The 19,003-nt window shown below is 38.8% G+C and overlaps 2 protein-coding genes across 2 annotated transcripts; both read right to left on the reverse strand.

Annotated features, from left to right (window-relative positions):
• Nucleotides 1-1,809: 1,809 nt before the first annotated feature.
• On the reverse strand, nt 1,810-2,784 carry LOC108304261 (stathmin-like). Its single transcript, XM_037738343.1, has one exon. It carries the CDS (start codon nt 2,696-2,698, stop codon nt 2,249-2,251), a length of 450 nt encoding a protein of 149 aa, XP_037594271.1. The 5' UTR covers nt 2,699-2,784; the 3' UTR covers nt 1,810-2,248.
• Nucleotides 2,785-15,574: 12,790 nt separating this feature from the next.
• On the reverse strand, nt 15,575-18,206 carry LOC108304268 (histone H4). The gene has a single exon (XM_017528391.2). The coding sequence runs from the start codon at nt 18,133-18,135 to the stop codon at nt 17,824-17,826; it is 312 nt and encodes a 103-aa protein (XP_017383880.1). The 5' UTR covers nt 18,136-18,206; the 3' UTR covers nt 15,575-17,823.
• Between the last annotated feature and the right edge of the window lie 797 nt (nt 18,207-19,003).

Here is a 19,003-nt window from a genome sequence, read left to right on the forward strand (position 1 = left end):
ATTCTCTTTTCCCCCTTCTCCTTCTTCTTCTTTTGGACCTTCTTCTGATCAAACTATTATCCCTTCTATACCCAATGATAGGACCAAAGTAGATGTTGCAGAAGTAAATGATTGAAAACAAACTTTAGCAATAGAGACAGGATATCAAGATGCAAATGTCTGACTGGAATACATCAAATATTTTGTCTGCACATTAAACAAAGCAATTGCTATGCTTGGGTCAGAGGCCCAGATTGTCCCCTTTCCACTAGGATGGTCCTCCAGTTGACCAGGCATGGGCTATATGGTAACTCTTTTTCAGGATTCTACAGCCTGGGGTAACAAGTCATGCCAAGCTCTCTCTACTATATCCCGAGGTTCAACACTCTCTGGGTCAGCCCCTGGAAATCCTGTCTCTACTAAAAATAAAAATAAAAAGCTGGGCATGGTGGTAGGTGCCTGTAATCCTAGCTACTTGGAAGGTTGAGGCAAGAAAATTGCTGGAACCCGGGAGGCAGAGGCTGCAGTGAGCTGAGATCGCACCTCTGCACTCCAGCCTGGGCTACAGAGGAAGACGTCATCTCAAAAAAAAAAAAAATAATTGATTTGTTGATGTACACTTAGGTTGATTCCATATCTTTACTACTGTGAATAGCACTGCAAGAAACGTGGGTGCAGGTATCTCCTTGACATACTAATTATACCCACCACTAGGATTGTTAGATCATATAGTAGCTCTATTTTTAATTTTCTGAGAAATATTTGTACTGTTTTCCCTAATGTCTGGTACTAAGTTACATTCTCACCAACAGTATATTAAAGTTCCCCTTTTTCCACATTCTCACCAGCATTTGTTATTTTTTTGTCTCTTTGATAAAAACTATTTTAACTGAGATGAGGTGATAGATCTCTTTGTACTTTTGATTTTCATTTCCCTGGTTTGTGATGCTGAGCATTTTTCACATCTCTTTGGCCATTTCTACATCTTCTTTGGAGAAATGTCTACTCAGGCTTTTTGCCCATTTTTAAGTTGGGTGTTTGATTTTTTGGGGTGCTGTAGAGCTGTTTGAGTTCCTTGTATAGTCTAGATATTAACCCCTTGTCAGATGCATAGTTGCAGGTATTTTCTCCCATTCTATAGGCATTGTCTTTGCTCCATGTCCTTTGCTGTGCAGAAGCTTTTTGCTGTAATTGCATTCACCTATTTTTTCTTTTGTTGCCTGTGTTTTTGAGGTCTTGTAAAAAAAATTATTGTCCCAGACAAATGTCATGAAACATTTACCACAGATAGATAGATGATAGGTAGGTAGATAGATAGACAGACAGATGTTTTGTGACACAGTATGCCCAGGCTGGGATGCACTGGCATGATCTTGGCTTATTGCAGCATCTGCCTCCTGTGTTCAAGTGATTTTCATGTTTTAGCCTCCCAAGTACCTGGAATTTCGGGTGTGCACCATCGCACCTGGCTAATTTTTGTATTTTTAGTAGAGATTGGGTTTCGCCATGTTGGCCAGGCTGGTCTCAAACTCCTGACCTCAAGTGATCCACCCATCTCAGCCTCCCAGAGTGCTGGGATTACAGGCATGAGTCACTGCACCCAGAACATTTACCCTATATTTTATTCTTGTAGTCTGGATCTTTTGTTTCAGTCTTTTCTTTTTTTCAATTTTTTAAATTTAGAGATAGGAGCTCACTATGTCCACTATGTTGCCCAGGCTGGCCTTGAACTCCTGGGCTCAAGTGATCCTCCTGCTTCAGCCTCCTGAGTAGTTGGGTCTATGGATATGCACCACCACCTGGCTGCATTTCAGTCTTTTTTTTTTTTTTCCACCAACAGCACTGTGCAGTTTTATTAACAATTCAAGTCCAGTAGCATCTGGTAAGAGTGGGACAGAATTGGGATTGAAAAGTGAACAGATATTCAGCATCTAACAGTTCAAAAGAAACCACTCCATACTCTTTTCACAAATATGTTTTCACAGAGCCAATACAGTACTAGCATTAACCCAGTACACAAGTGTACTGAAGTAGAAAAGATGCAACAAGAAAAATAGCTACATTAGAAAGACCAACACTTTAGGAAAAAACACTTTCAGTTTCTCCCCTTTAGCCCCTAAAACAACATCTTACAGTCTGGATCTACCTATACAGTCCTACATTAGCTTCTAAAATATTCGTCGGGAGGGAAAAAATAAAATGACACTGGCCAGTACAGTCTTTGGATATTTAGGAAGGGGATGGGGAGAAAGTCAGTTCTCAGAGCAAATTAGTCAGCTTCAGTCTCGTCAGCAGGATCTTTGGATTCTTTGTTTTTCCGCACTTCTTCAATGTGCTTATCCTTCTCTCGCAAACGCTCCAGTTTGGCAGCCATTTGTGCCTCTCGGTTCTCTTTGTTAGCTTCCATTTTGTGGGTCAGTTTCTCTTCTGCCATTTTACTGAAGTTGTTGTTCTCTTCTATTGCCTTCTGAAGCACTTCTTTCTCATGCTCTCGTTTACCAGCAAGCTGCTTCAAGATCTGAGCTTCATGGGACTTGGGTCTTTCTTCTGCAGCTTCTAATTTCTTCTGAATTTTCTCCAGGGAAAGATCCTTCTTTTTTGGAGGGGAAAGGGGGAATTCCGAAACAGATTCCTTTGACCAAGGGCTGAGAATCAGCTCAAAAGCCTGGCCTGAGGCACGCTTCTCCAGTTCTTTCACCTGGGTATCAGAAGAAGCCATGGTGAATAGAAGACAAGCGAGCTGCACAATCAACTGGGATAAGGAAAGTCCTGCTCAGTCTGGGCCGCCTGACCACACTCCCACATTTCAGTCTTTAATCTATTTTGAGTTGATGTTGCATATGATGAGATAAGGATCTAATTGCATTCTTCTGCATGTATATCCAGTTCTTTAAGCACCATTTATTAGACTGTCCTTTTCCCAATGTGTGTTCTTGGAACTTTTATTGAAAACTAGTTGGCTGTAAACATGTGCATTTATTTCTATGGTCTTCCTTATTCTATTCCACTGGTCATTTTGTGTGTGTGTGTGTGTGTGTGTGTGTGTGTGTGTGTTTATGCCAGTGCCATGCTGCTTTGGTTACTATCTTTTTGCAGTATATTTGAAGTCAGCTACTGCAAAGCCTCCAGCTTTTTTTTTTTTTCTCAAGATTGCTTTGGTTATTCAGGGTCTTTTGTGGTTCCATACAATTTTTTTTTCTTAACACAGCTATTTTCAATTCTTTGTCTAATAGATTACACATCTTCTCTTTGAGATTTGTCACTAGCCCCTTATTTTGTCTATTTGGTGAGGGCATAATTTAGATAGTTCTTAGTGATTGTAGATGCACATTGATGTCTGCACATTGAAAAATTAGGTATTTATTTTAGTCTTCACAGTCTGGCCCTATACGTGCCCATCCTCTTCATTGGGCTTGTTCAGTTATCTAAGCTGACTGACTGTTATAAAAGACTGTGACGATGGTAGTTGTTTCAACACTAGAGGGTGCCCTAAGCTCATATTTGTTGTGAGTTTTACAAAAGCCTCAAGGTTGGCATGCATTCTGGCAGAGATGGTCCTGGCAAAGATCCAAGGAATATATCCAAGCTGTGTGAGAATACTGGCCAGGGAGCCAAGTCTGGAAGCCTGTCCCATAGGCCCAGACAGGTGATGCTTCCAGGCCAATTCCCCACTGCAGCAAGAGGGAATGGAGCTGAAACTAAGCTGCCTCTGTACCTGCTGTGCGATGGGAGCTGGTGGCCCAGATATGCACGCCTCCCAACAGTTCTCTAAATGGGTGAGACAGTTCCCCTAGTGTAGCAGGAGATGCTGAAGTTGGGACTGGTTCCCCTCAGAATTCACTGTGAGATGAAGCCCAGTGAGTTCACTACAGTAGGTCAGGAGGGTGCACATCCCACCATCATTTCCTGCAAAAATGGGACGGTTCCCAGACTGAGGAGCTGGAGCTGCCTGAGACCCCTCAGGATCTGCTTTGGGATGGAGGCTGATGTGCCCATCTTGTAGGCTAACATGGCCGACATGGGTAATCCCTAGACTGTGAGATATCGATGAGTCTTCCTTTTGAGTTCTTGCACAAACAGTAATAAGCTGGGATCCCAGATAAGGAGGGCTAGAGCCCAGTTACAAGGCAACTTTAAATTCACACCTGTAATCCTAGCACTTTGGGAGGCTGAGGTGGGTGGATCACCTGAGGTCAGGAGTTCAAGACCAGCCTGGCTATCATGGTGAAACCCCACCTTTAAAAAAATAATAAATTATAAATAAATAAATAAATTCACTTCCAAGACCATTGTCAGTGAGCAGTTGAGTCTTTCTGCCAAGGCACTAATGTGCATGATTCCTTCTAGACCCCTTGGCAAATTGTTTTGGCTGTAGGCTCAAGGATAAACAGGACTGCAGCTAAGCCTTTTGGGAGACAAGGCTGTTTCTAGATTTAAATCCCAGGGGCAAGATCAGCAAGTCTGCCACCTGGCTGTTGGTCTGCACTCTCAAAACAGCCTCTCTAACTCTTGGGCTCTGCTAGGGATTCACAGCTTCCTACCTGAATCCTGCAGAGACTTGTCTGTGGATGAATGCAGAATTCTTAGTTTTGAGAGGATATGAGTGGGTGACTTCTTATTACACCATTTTGCTGACTTGTCTCTAGATTTTATTTACTGTTTTATGACTTTTAGCATTAAAATAATATATATATTTTGCCAGATGAATACCTAAGTATTTCATTTTTTGAGTGATTATAAATGATATTGTACTTTAAATTTTGATGTTCACATATTTATTGCTGGTATACAGAAATAGAATTAATTTTTATACATTGATCTTGGATCAGTGACCATGCTGAAGTCACGTATTAGTTCTAAGATCCTTTTTACAGAGGCTTTAAAATTTTCTGCATGATCAGTCATGTAATCTGTAAGTAAGGACAATTTAATATCATTTTCACTGAGATATATGCCTTTGATTTCTCTTCTTCCCTTATTCAGTAGCTGTAATGTCCAGGACTATGTTTGACCAATACAGTCAACTGGTGAGAGCAGTCATTATTTTCAATCTTGGGGTGTGGGGATTCAGTCTTTCACCATTAAATATCATGTTAGCTGTAGTTTTTTTGTAAATGATATTTATCAAGTAAAATAATTTTCCCCATCTTTATTTTATGAGAATTTTTATCATTAATGAATGTTGAATATTAACAAATGCTTTTCTGCATCAGTTGATAATATTGTGTAATTTTCTATTGATGTGATAGATGATATTAATTGATGTTTCAATATTGAACTATCCTTGTATCCTGAAATAAACTCCACTTGGTAGTTGTTCATAATTCTTTTTATGTATTTCTAAATTCTACTTGCTAATATTTTGTTAAAGATTTGTAATCTATGTTCATGAAATATTGGCCTGTAGTTATTAATATCTTTTCCTCATTCTTTTTTAATTTCTCTCTTTCTTGTGTTGTTTTTGTCTGGTATGAGTATCAGGATAATTCTAGATTTATAAAATGAATTGAGAAAATATTCTTTCCTTTTCTATTTTCTGAAGCAGATTGTGTAGAATTGGTATTAATTCTTTAATATTTGGTTGAATTCTTGAATTAAACCATCTAAGCCTGAAGATATTTCCTTTTGGAGAGTTTTAAAAAAATTGACGGTGGCTCACGCCTGTAATCCAAGCACTTTGGAGGCCAAGGTGGGCGGATCACCTGAGGTCGGGAGTTCAAGACCAGCCTGACCAACATGGTGAAAATCTGTCTTTAAAAAAAAAAAGAAAAAAAGAAAAAAAATTGAAGTCAATTTTCTTAATACTTATCAGTCTATCAGCATATATTGCGGTAGTTTGTGTTCTATTTTATCTAAGATAATTTTAATATCTAAGATAATTTTAATATCTAAGATGATTCTTAGATAAAACAGAATTTGTCTATTTTATCTAAGTTGCCAAATTTACATGCATAGATTGGTTTCCTTATTATTCTTTTAATGTGTGCAGGGTCTGAAGTGCTATCCTCTATTTTATTCTTTATATTGGTAATTTGTATCTCTTCCCTTTTTTAAAACAACTTTTCAAGAAGTTTGTCAATTTTACTGACCTTTTCAGAGTGATTGTCATATTGATTTTTCTGTATTGTCTGTTTTCAATTTCATTTATTTCTGCTCTTATCCTTTTTATTTTCTTTTTTAAAAAATATACATTTTATGTATTTATTGTTATTTTTTGAGACAGGGTCTCACTCTGTTGTGCAGGCTGGAGTTCAGTGGTACAATCATGGCTCATTGCAATCTTGAACCCCTTGGCTCAAGCAATTCTCCTGCCTCAGCCTCCCAAGTAGCTAGGACTACAGGCATGCACCACCATTCCCAGCTAATTTGTTGTACTTTTTTTTGTAGAGATGGGGTCTTGCTGTGTTACTTGGACTGGTCTTGATCTTCTGGTCTCAAGTGATCTTCCTACCATGGTCCCCCAAATGACTGAGATTACAGGTGTGGGCCACTGCTCCCAGCCCATCCTTATTATTTTCTTCCATCTGCCAGCTTTGGGTTTACTTTGCTCTTTCTCTTCTGTTTTTATGAGAAGAGAGCTTAGATTAATACGTTGAGACTCCTCTTTTCTAATGTATGTAACTGGAAGTATAAAGTTCCTTTTAGCAATGCTTTCATTTTAGCTCACAAATTTTGATGTGTTGTGCACTCAATTCAATGCAGTTTTTTTGTTTTTTGGCTTTATTTAGGTTTAATTGATAAATTAAAAGCCTATAATAACAAAATAAACCTTAATAGTATATATATGTGAATTGATAGTGTATATTTATGGCATGAAACATAATGTTTTTCTGTATGTATACATTGTGAATAATTAAATCAACATATCTATCACTTCATATACTTATCACTTTTTATGATGAGAATAATTTAAGATCTACTCTCTTAGAAATTTTCTAAGAATTTTCTATGCCTGTTGTGTTTCCTGACTGCCACTTTCTTCAATTCCACTTTCTCTTGCCTCTGGGTTATATAAGCCAAGAGAAAGACCCGGGAAACTCACCACCGTGTTATTTACTGGATTCTAAGTCTCCTCATTTGTCTGTGTTTTTCTCTCCACCTTTCAGAGTCTTCATATGTTTGTTTTATATATAATATCCAAGGTTTCTGGTGTACTTAGCATGAGGAATAGGAAAAAGTACATCAACTCTATTTTTCTGGAAGAAGTCTACCATTGAATTTTGCTATACATTTTGCTATAAAATTTCTAAGAAATTTTTACTCTCTTAGAAACTTTCTAATTTCTCTAAGAAATTTTCTAAGAGAGTAGGTCTTATTCTCGTCATAAAAAATGAGAATATATTATAAATTTTATAGTCACCATGCTGTACAATAGATCTCCAGAATGTAAATCCTCCTAAGTGAAATTTCATACACTTTGATGGACATCTCCCACCAGTCACTATTCTACTCTCTGTTTTTATGAGTTTGACTTTTTTAGATTACACATATAAAGATCACACAGCATTTATCTTTGTTTGCATGACATAAATTTTTACATCAATTTACTTCCTACCTGCCTATGTCTTTATATTTGAAATGAATTTCTTATAGAAATCATATATTTGGATCACGTTTTCAAGTCTACTCTACCAAGATTTCTTTTGATGATTTTATTTGACCCATTTACATTTATTGTAATCAATAATATGTTAGGGATTAAGTTTGCTTCCTTGTTTTATTTTGTTTTCTATTTGTTCTGCTTTTCATTTTTGTGTTTCATTTTTATTTTTATATTTTGCCTTCCTGTGGGTTATTTGAAAGTTTTGTAGAATTCTGTTTCGGTTTATCTATTGTATTTTTAGTGTATCCCTATGTAATAGCTTTTAAAATTATTGCTGTAGGTGTTATATATACATAACTGATTACAGTCTACTGGAATCATTATTTTACCAATTCAAGCAAAGTACAGAAACCTTACTTCTCTTTATATTCCTTTATCCTCTCCCATTCATAATTGTCTTTACAAAAAATTGTTTTCCTCTTACTATCATTTGCAGTAATTGTCTCTATGTACATTTAGAACCACATCAGATAGTGTTATAATTTTTGTTTTAACTGTCAAATAGAATTACAGAAACTTAAGAGGAAAAGAAAAATGCTGATCTGTGGATATGACGGTTAAAGAGAAGAAAGAAGGTAACAAGGAAAGTGGGCAAAGCATATTTATGTGTATGCCTTAGCTACAATAATGGAAGAATACTTAAATTGTAAATAATGCAAGTAAGACTCTTATTTTGTCAATATATTATATCATTTAGTCTAGTTTATATATGGGAAAAATTATTTTAACATTCAAAATGAATTAATAGTGTGACAAGTAGAAGGTAAAAAGAAAAATATGACAACTTCAGACTTAGGTACCTAAGATTCTGTGTTTCCAGTATTAAATTAAGTAATGGAAGCTTTGATATCACAGCACAGTATCTTGTGTGAAGTTATTTAAATATTTTTGAAAGGCATTGCAAATCATATCAAAGAGGATTCATTAGGTATGTGATACTTGGTAGAATCAAGTGTAAACCATGTTACTTAATATATTATATCTTGATTTTCTATATTCCCATAATAATTCAATTAAATTCTCTGCCCTCACACTGCCAGTAGATGCACACATAGGAAGAGAGTTTATGCCACGGTAAATATATTTATTCTAGAGTGCCAGAATATTCTTTTCTTTTCTTTTTTTTCCAGACAGAATCTTACTCTCTTGCCCAGGCTGCAGTGTAGTGGCATGATCTCTGCTCACTGAAACCTCCACCTCCAGGGTTCAAGCAATTCTCCTGCTTCAGCCTCCCAAGTAGCGGGACTATAGGCATGCACCACCATGCCAATCTAGTTTTATATTTTTAGTAGAGATGGGGTTTCACATGTTGGCCAGGCTGGTCTCGAACTCCTGACATCAAGTGATCCTCCCACCTTGGTGTCCCGAAGTCCTGAGATTCTGCCCGGCCCCAGCACATTCTTTTAATCATGTTCATTTGCTTGTGGTACAGGCATTTAGGTTTTTTGGAATTTTTAATGTTTCATAATGTTACTATCTTGAATTTTCTAAAAGTTTATTATCTCCAAATATACTAAACATGAAGAAGAAATTAAGCTTAACGTGTAATGACAAATAGAAAAGGTGGGTCATGATGTACCTTAGAAAATATTCCCTATAAATGTGTAGAAAAAAGAATGATACCTGTAGACAAAGTTTGCCAGAAGAAATGAGTCAATTGGGTCGGCCAATCAGTAGATTGGCTCTGAATCAGTAGATCTGTTAAATGACTGTCGTGTGTGTGTGTGTGTGTGCACGCGCGTGCGCGTGCATGTGCATGTGACAGGAGTAGATGGTAAACTTAGCTCATTTGTTAGTAGACTAGTCCACCCAATAATGAAAATTGTAATCCTCCAAGTACAAAAACAATGTTATAAAAAACTAAATGGGCATCTCATGGAGGTCACATAGATGCCTAAGCTCATCATGCCCATAATTTAACAACTTTCATCCCTTATTCTGCGATTTTTTGAGCAATTCTTTTCTTGGATGTATGGGTCTGCCACCCACTGTGTTAGCCAAGTCAGACACTTTCTTTCTTCCACCATATCCAAGTGATAAAAGTCTTGCCTGCTTTAACTCACCTCTGATCACTCTTCTCAAATTCTCTGCTTCATTCGCACTGAGATTTTTCATTCTTTCCCCTGGGTCTTCCCTCTTTGGGACATGTACTCTCTACCCCATGAATTCTTATTAGTAAGTTTAAAGTGAGCCTAAGCATCTGTGTTTTTAGCAAAATTCACAGATGATTTTACACACAGTCCAAGAATTTTTTTTTCCTGAGACATTCCAGTTACTTACTTTGTGCATCTATGCTACTGTCTTCTCCTTTCCTTCTGCTTCAGTGGTTGATCCATCCCTGCTTGTTTAAGGTCAATGCTTCTATGTGCATCTGGATGGCATCCCTCCCTTCTCTTCCAGTCGACACATTGCTCTTGCAATTGCTCCCTCTCTCTGCTGCAGCTTCGATTCTTCTGTCTCTACTTGATGATTCTACGAGCACACAGACGTGCTGCCATGGCCTCCTATTATAAGCAAAATAAACAAAACACTCTCCAGATGCCTCTCTATGTTTTATGAACTCTAAAATCTTTGCCTATATTTATTGCCTTCCTTTTCTCAACTCACACTCTCTTTAAACTAACACCAGTCTTTCACCCCCTCCACTTCTTGAAAATTACTCTCGTTAATGTGGCCAATGACGTGTATTAACACCCATGCTGATACTCAGTTCACAGTTAAAACATTTATTTATTTATTTATTTATTTTTATTTTTTCCTTCTTTTCTTCTTTCACCTGTCAGCTCATACCTAGCCCTCTCCTATTTTTTAGGTATGCTCACTTCCTTGATGATATCATAGAGCTCAAAGCCTTAAATACAATCTATATGCTGACACTGACATATATATATATATATATATATATATATACACACACACACGCGCACACACACACACACACACATTTCCAGTTTTGACCTTTCCCCTAACCTCAAGAATTTTATATGCAACCGCCTACCTGACATTTCCACCTGGATGTCTAATACAAATTTACAGTTTAACATGTCCAAAAACACACTCCTGTTTTTCTTTGCCCCCTCCTTAATCCTGCTCCTTCCCTAGTCTTTCCCACATCAGTAATGACAAGTACATCCCTTCACAACTCTACTTCCTCAGGCTACAGTTACCACTTCCTTCTCTTTCATACTCTACATCTAATCCCTCTCTAATTTCCAATAACCTGACTTTATCTTGAAAATACATCCAGAATCCAACTTCTCACCATTGCTATTGCTACCACTCTGGTTCAAATGACTATCATCTCTTGCATTCTTGCCCCCTATAGGCTATGCTCCTCACAACAGACAAAATGGCCCTTTTAAATCATAATTCAGATCATATCACCTCTTAGTTCAAAATCCTTCAGTGGCTCCCATCTCATTTAAAAATAAGGGCAATACTTTTCCAGTAGTTCCCGATATTTTAAGCTAACAGACACTCTGATCCCATCCCCCACCATTCTTTCCTTTACCAAGTCTGCTTTAGCTTCACTAGCCTTCTGGATATTTCTTCAACATACTTGGCATGTGTTATGAACAGAATGTTGTGTCTCCCCAAATTCATGTGTTGAAGCCCTTTTCTCCAGTGTGATGATATGTGAAGATGATGCCTTTGGGAGGTAATTAGGGTTAGATGAGGTACTAAGGGTGGATCTTTCATAATGGGATTGGTACCTTTATATAAGAGGAGACACCAGAGAACTTGCTTTCTCTTTCTCCCCTCCGTATGCATGCACTAAGAAGTTAAGTGAGCACATTGAGATGACAGCCACCTATAAGCCAAGAGACCAGGCCTTAGAACAAAACCGACCATGCTGGCACCTTGACCTTGGACTTACAAGCTTTCAGAACTGTGAGAAACAAATTTCTGTTAAGCCACCCAGTTGATGGTATTCTGTTATGGCAGCCTGAACTAAGTAATACAGAATGGTCCCATTTCATGGCTTTTTACTCTTGCCACTCTCCTACCTTGAATACTCCTCTCCCATATACTTCATTGCGCATTTTCTTACCTCCTTCAGGCTTTACTCAATGTTCCTTTAGTAAAGTCTTCTCTGACCACTCTATTAAAAATTGCAATCCCTTACCCTGCCCTGCCTGACTGCATTGTATTTAGAGCCATTTAGCAAGCTATGTATATATTTATCATACTGATTTTTTTTTTATTCCCAGTTGAATGTTATATCCGTGACAGCTAGGATTTTTACACTTTGTACCTGCTACTGTAGTCCCAGTAACTAAATTGGTGATAGCACAAAAATGAAAAGGCAGAGTTACCTTTAAAGAGATGTTACTATTTGTTTATTTTTTCTTTTTTTAAATTTTACTTCAAGTTCTGGGATACCTGTGCAGAACGTGCAGGTTTGTTACATAAGTATACATTTGCCATAGTGGTTTGCTGCACTTATTTATTTATTTTTTTAAGATAGTAAGGCTGACTTTAATGGAGGAGGCATGGCAGCATGGCAGCAAGGAACCACTACAATGGGGTCTTGTAGTGTGGGAGAGAGCTTGGACTCAACTCCTTTAAAGAGATTTAGAATGAAGAAACTATGGCTCAGAGTGATCCTTAGATTTGTGTAAGTTCTTATAAGTAACAGTCATGGAATTGCAATAAAAAGCTCTGTAAGTCCATGTCTGATTCTCCCTGCCTCATAGGATGCAGCCCTTCTAACTTCATTACATTTTAATCTTGAAGTGTAGACCATCTCTCAGGGTTGGTGAAATCAAAAAGGGTAAGCATGCCATGATCCTTCTAGAATTCAAAACTTGGATTCATACCTGGAATTCAATATAGTACCATTTTCAAATAAATCTCCAACTAGAATTATAGCTTCATTTGTTTATTCCTGGCAACAATTTCTTTGGCTGGTGACTAAAGCAAATTTTTCTGAAAAGCCCAAATCCACCATATACCAGGGATCTGCCTCTCATTAGTTTTGAATATGTGTAATTTTTTTTCAAACACAATGGCTTCTTAAGAGATCTGGATTGATTAAAGGCGGCAGACTTGGTTGTATGTTTCCTGTGAGACAACATTAGAGATAATACTGAAATATTAACTATGCAGTTGTAGAGGTAATTAACATGAAATTAAAATACTTTGCAAACAGTTTACAGATAATAATAAAGGGGACATTTTGTGTGCATCTGGGTAATTATTATATTACTCTCATATTTATAAATGGTTTTTCAAATAGATTATGTGCCAAATCAAATAGAACAAAATTTTTATGATTTCCCCCACCTCAGTTCTGCTCCATATAGGCGATTTTAAGGTCTTTTGTAAGTTGAATATAAATTGCCTTCATCACTGCTTCTGTGGGTTCTTCACATCTTTCACTCCAATGATGTCCAACTTATACTGCAAGATGGTTAATAGCTACATTTTATTTTGCAAAAACAAAGGAAAAAATGTCTACCATGTGGCCAGTGTACGAATCTAGATTCTGCTATCCAGCTGGCATGAAGCCATCTGCCCTGTGTGTAAAATTGCAATAATCTACATTTCTCACATTGTTAGAGTTTGAGGTATGTGAAAAAGGTACATTTTATGGCTGAGAAAATTGGATAGGGTTGACATATGTTACTTACATCTAGGGCTGGCACTACACATTTATTTTTTAATTCTAGAAAAAGATGTAGTATATAATAATACGTATCAACTGCTTGGGTGATTTTGACTGAATTAATTATTGTGAGCAATTACTGGTAAATTTCATTAAATGCCCATGTTAAACTTTAGCTGCACATTTTAGTAAACTAAAAGACCAACTTGATGAATACATTAATTGTTCATTTGAGAACAGTGTACTTCCATATAGCTAGGTGATACAAATGTTAAGAAAACTGTCTGCAATTAATTCTTCAAACTGTAAGTGGAAATAACTGCTGCATGGGCATAAAATGACATGAAAGCTTAATGGGTTGTTCACTTGATATTTTTAACACTTAAAATTTCAATCCTTACCTGGAATTTGTCTTGCCATTCTGAGCAGGTGAGTACCAAATTAAAATCACAAGTGCCTTTATTTGTCCATGAAAACAGTCTCTTCAGTTGGTGACTGTCACAACATTCATAGTCCATTTGGAACCCAAATTCATCATCCATCAATGTTTAGTTTATTCTGGGGTTTGAATAGACAGGACTTTATCAAAGTTACTCACTAGAGATCCATCACTTGCTCTGTCAGAAGATACCAAAGATTCATGGAGACTGGACTGGGTGGATGTTTTCCCATGAGATGATACTGGACGTGAAATGCCAAAATAAGTGATAGCCAAAGTGAGCTAGCATATACGTTCTCAAAGTAACAAAAACTGGGCCAAAACCCTTACTGGTTGGTTTCCAGAAATCACTTGGCCTCTCCCATACCATGGACATTTATTCCTCATCATTCTTCTTTTACGATTTGCTCCCTGCCTTTTTACCACTCTCATTAAGTTTGTATCTTCTAGATTACAATGATTTCACCTACAGATGACTATGCAATATCATCCTGCAACAGCAACTTCCATTTACATGGGACCTCTTGATGGAATCTGGTCCCCTGCCCTGGCCCATAAACAAGTTTTTCATGACCCTTCATTTCCTTCATGACAGATGTAGTCAGACAGACTGGATGCTCCCCTTCACTGTGCTGTTTTCCCTTTCTAGAGACCCTAATAGGTAGCAGGTGGACACAAGCATGGGGGTAAACAAAAAAAAAATGGTCAAAGATTTGACCAAGATATTTATTAAGGGAACATAAGAAGAGCAAAGGCCACCTGGTGGTGGCCATCAAGCAGACCATGCAGAGGTAAAACTCCTTCTCCGAGGAATTTAGAATTAATTAGATGTCCCTGTTATCTAAAGCTGGCATCTGGTTCCTGGCTTCTTTCCCAAAAAATGATACGTAACAAACATTTCCATATAAACATATCTGAATGCACACATGTCAAAATTCATTGTGCAACCCTTGCTGACATCAAGGCACCACAATGTCTACAAATGTAATTATTTATGACCTAGGTGGCTAACATGGGCCAAGTTACCCTTAAGCTCTCTCTTCAAGGTCCATAAATGCTCCTAAGGAAAAATCCACTGTGGTACGCTCAGTGCTCTTTTGCTGAAGTGCCCCGCTGCAATCTGCTGCAGTGTTCTTTCTATCTAATACAACTTATCCTTTCAAACCTATACTGTTGTGGGTAAATTCTTCTTTCTACCCCCGAGCTTACCTTCCATTGCCAGGGCTCTGACACCTTGTGAGACAAATAAAAGAAGTTTTATCAAAAAAAGCTTGTGAATCAATCACAGCGTTACGCAAATTGGCCATAAAAGCTGCAAGAAAAATTTGAAGAATGCTTTTTTGATATTGGTCAATTTAGAGTTGATTTTCAGTCTATGCAATACTCCTTTGAATTCAGTGTTAATAATACCAAGTTAACACTGCAGTGAGTTTACTTACTTAACCTGGATGAAACTAGTTTTGAATCTTATATGCTTTTACTTCAAAGTTAGATCAATTCTTTAAAATGATAAACAAATTTTGCCAATATAAATGTCCATAGTAAAGAAAACTTTTTTTTTGGGGGGGGGTAATCAATTCAACTATTGCAACATTCTAAAGTATATTTGGAATAACTTGGATATGTGAAACATCTTCAACTGTAAACTTGATGAAATCCAGTAAATTGAAAACCTAGTCTCCTGATTGACATGTATGTGTAAAATACACACTAAATTTCAAAACTTAGTGCAATAAAAGAATGTAAAATCCCTCGAATTTTTGTTTTTGTGACGGTCTCATTCTGTCACCCAGGCTGGAATGCAGTGGTGCAATCTCAGCTCACTGCAACCTACACCTCCAGGGTTCAAGCAATTCTTGTGCCTCAGCCTCCCAAGTAGCTGGAATTACAGGAATGCGCCACCACACCCAGCTAATTTTTGTATTTTTAGTAGAGATGGGGTTTTGCCATGTTGTCTAGGCTGGTCTCAAACTCCTGACCTCAAGTGATCCTCTTTCCTTTGTCTACCAAAGTGCTGGGATTACAGGGATGAACCAGTGTGCCTTACCTTAACAATTTTTTTTACTGGTTTGGTGTTGAAATGATGTTTGAGACATATTGAGTCAAATAAAATATATTTTTAAAATTAATTTTATCAATTTTTTTCGTTTTTAAAATGGGTACTAGAAAGTTTTCAATTACACATGTGGTTCACATAATAGCACTATAGGTCTATTGAGCAGCTGTTTTAGATTAGTTCATTGTTAGCTCCACACAAAACACGAACTCTTTTGAAAAGACAATTGGCTAATTTAAGTTGATTCCTTTGAAAATCCAATTTTCTCCTGTTACAAAGAGGAGCTAATTAAATAAATAAAGCTGATTTCAAACTGAGGCTCCTTTATTTATTAGTTATATATTTTGTCATTTATTAACATCTTCAGTATAAATGAGGGCAATAAGTTTATTTCGTAGGAATGTTTTTGAGGATCAATCTAAGTAAAGCAGATAAGATAATGTACTTAGCACAGTGCTGGGTACATAGCCCCACATCTGCGGGTAATGATTAAAACTGGAAGTCAATGCTGGGCATGGTAGCTCATGCCTGTAATCCCACTGCTTTTGGAGGTCAGGACAGGATAGCTAGAGCAGGAGTTCAAGGCTGCAGTGAGCTACGATCATCCCATTGCATTCCAGCCTAGGTGACAGAATGAGACTTCAAATCTAAAAAAAATTAAAATAAAAATTAAACCGTAAATCAGTGAGGAACTAAACTAAAAAGTGATCAAAAAAAGAAGAAAGAATGGATTCTTAGAATGTTCAAATGGAGACCGGATGTCAGGGTGGACAGCAGAGGGCAACAGAGGGAGGGATAAGAATGGGAAAAGTCCGAAGTTTCTGCCTTTCAGGTAACAAAAGAGAAAGATTAAATCTGTGAGAAAATTATTAATTCAATTTTAAACATGGTGAGCAAATAAATTTTAGAGGAGATAATATTAGATAGGAAATCCAGGTTTGGCGCTAAGGAGATTGGTCTGAATTGTCAACAGAGGCTTGGAGTCCATAGGAAAGATGTGAAGCAGTAGAAAGGTGTATGAGTACCCAGGGAATATGTTAAGCAGCCATATAATAAAGGGAGGCAAAGCCTACAATCCTAGAACTTTGGTAGGCCAAGGTGGGTAGATCACCTGAGGTCCGGAGTTCGAGACCAGCCTGGCCCACATGATGAAATCCCGTTTCTACTAAAAATATATACTGCATATTTACCCCCAGGCTGTTCTGAACAGGGCCTTTAGTCGGAAGCCAGGGCTTATCTCCCGGCTGCTAGTGTCACTTGTGATGGGCACAACACTGCAAGAAGCGGGGGACTCCCGGCAACTTGGCGACCTGCTGTTAGAGATCTGGCTTTTCTTGCCGGCGTGACCCCACTGCCTGCGGACTCCACGCCCGCCGCCAGGTAGCCGAGCAGGAACCCACCCGCTCGGCGTGGGCAACTTGACGCAGTTGGCTACGGGAACAGCAGGACGCCGCGAGCTTTGCCCCACCACCTAGCTCTCAGCATCTGAGCTTGGTAAACCCTCACTTAGAATTTCAGCGATGAAGTTAAATCGTAGCTAGTAAGACTACAACGCGCCACACTAGGGCTGCATTGAACGCTTTCGGGATTGCAGGTAGAGGCATGCTCCTACTGGGTGCTGCGACCTCCCATTTCCTGCGGTCTAGCAGGCCCTGCACCCACAGGATCCGCCCTCTGACGCGTCACGCTCACCCCAAAGGCCGGCGGGAAGTCACCTAAGCCCTGGTTTACAGGGAAGCCATTCGATACGTGCTAATGGCCCAACGACACGGCTGCTTAGAAGCCCGAGACCAGTTTTAACACTTAGGCTTTGTAGGAACACTTCTCAACAGAGTCGGCAGTCTGTATTTTAGGTGCACTGAAGTGGGAAGTCACTACTGCGTTGCGCGGCACCTCCCAGGGTCGTTCCTAAGCACACGCTGAGTCCCCTCCCTGAGGTCTAGTCCTCCCCGCGCCCGCCAAGGCTAATCCCGAGCACTTGCTCCGGCCGGCAATGTCCCACTCCGGGTATCCGGAACGCGGTATCTAAAGGGCTGATATTTACCCAGCATCTGGAAGTGTTAACAGCTCTTTCTGTGACAGTTTGGGGGCCCTGAAAAGGGCCTTTGGAATCTAGAAAGAAGCTGTGGGGACACAACTCAGCCGCCGAAGCCATAAAGGGTGCGGCCCTGGCGTTTCAGCGCGTACACCACATCCATGGCCGTGACGGTCTTGCGCTTGGCGTGCTCCGTGTAAGTCACTGCGTCGCGGATCACATTCTCCAGGAATACTTTGAGGACTCCGCGGGTCTCTTCGTAGATGAGACCAGAGATGCGCTTGACGCCCCCACGTCGAGCGAGGCGGCGAATCGCCGGCTTCGTAATACCTTGGATGTTGTCCCTCAGCACCTTCCGGTGGCGCTTGGCGCCTCCCTTACCCAGCCCCTTGCCGCCTTTACCTCGACCAGACATTCTGAAGTCACAGCTCTGTCTCAGGAGGAAAGCGGGCTGCTCACTATGATTGCCGGTCGCCGACCAGGGCTTATACTGTCTCGGTGCGGACCTGTTTGGAAACTTCAAAAAAGTGGGCGGAGCTCTAGGCCCTACCTCTGGAGACTTGCTGTAGTTACAAGTCCAGGAAGCAGTCAGTGAAATCAGCCTGATTTGTAGTTTGCTCTTTTGGGAAAACGTTTTCTGATACTTTTGCCATAAATTTGGAGAAAGATTCATTGTGATACATTTTAAAGTTAAAACAGTATGAGCTAATAGAATTTATATTGCCTTTTCTCAGCCCTTAAATAAAAGCAGGCCAGACCTATGCACGTTCTTTGTCCTTTCCTTACCTCCCTCCAATTATATTTTTTCAAACGGAATTCCTGACTTACTATGAAACTCAATAGAAACCTGAAATGCTTTACATAGGAGATTTCAAAGCAATTACCTACAATTTTTCATACATGGGTCTTTAAAAGACATTGTAGGATAGGACTCTGTATCTATCTATCTATCTATATTTTGTGGCCTTGCAGAGAATTAAAATACTTTGAATTGAAATAAAAAAACTTCTAGCTTCCCGTCTCCCACCTCCACTTCACCTCCACTCCTCCCCCATCCCTACCATTCCCCTTTCAGCTGTTTCTGTGAAATTTGCAGGTTTTCCTGCCCTGCAAGAGCCTGTGTGCTTTTCAGCCAAGTAACTGTTCCTATAGTTATTTAGCTGAAAAACTGTAAATGTCTTATGTCATTCAGATCTCAGGTTCTCATCTCACATTTTCTACTTAAAAATTCAAAGTTCTTATAAAATAATGGATGCCACAATCACGGCTTTGAATAATGATTT

The sequence above is a fragment of the Cebus imitator genome, unplaced genomic scaffold (genome assembly GCF_001604975.1).
Source record: "Cebus imitator isolate Cc_AM_T3 unplaced genomic scaffold, Cebus_imitator-1.0 Scaffold2, whole genome shotgun sequence".
Taxonomy (NCBI): domain Eukaryota; kingdom Metazoa; phylum Chordata; class Mammalia; order Primates; family Cebidae; genus Cebus; species Cebus imitator.

Coding starts and splice junctions, on each gene's coding strand:
- LOC108304261 (XM_037738343.1), bottom strand. CDS start 2,698: ATGGCTTCTTCTGATACCCAGGTGAAAGAACTGGAGAAGCGTGCCTCA.
- LOC108304268 (XM_017528391.2), bottom strand. CDS start 18,135: ATGTCTGGTCGAGGTAAAGGCGGCAAGGGGCTGGGTAAGGGAGGCGCC.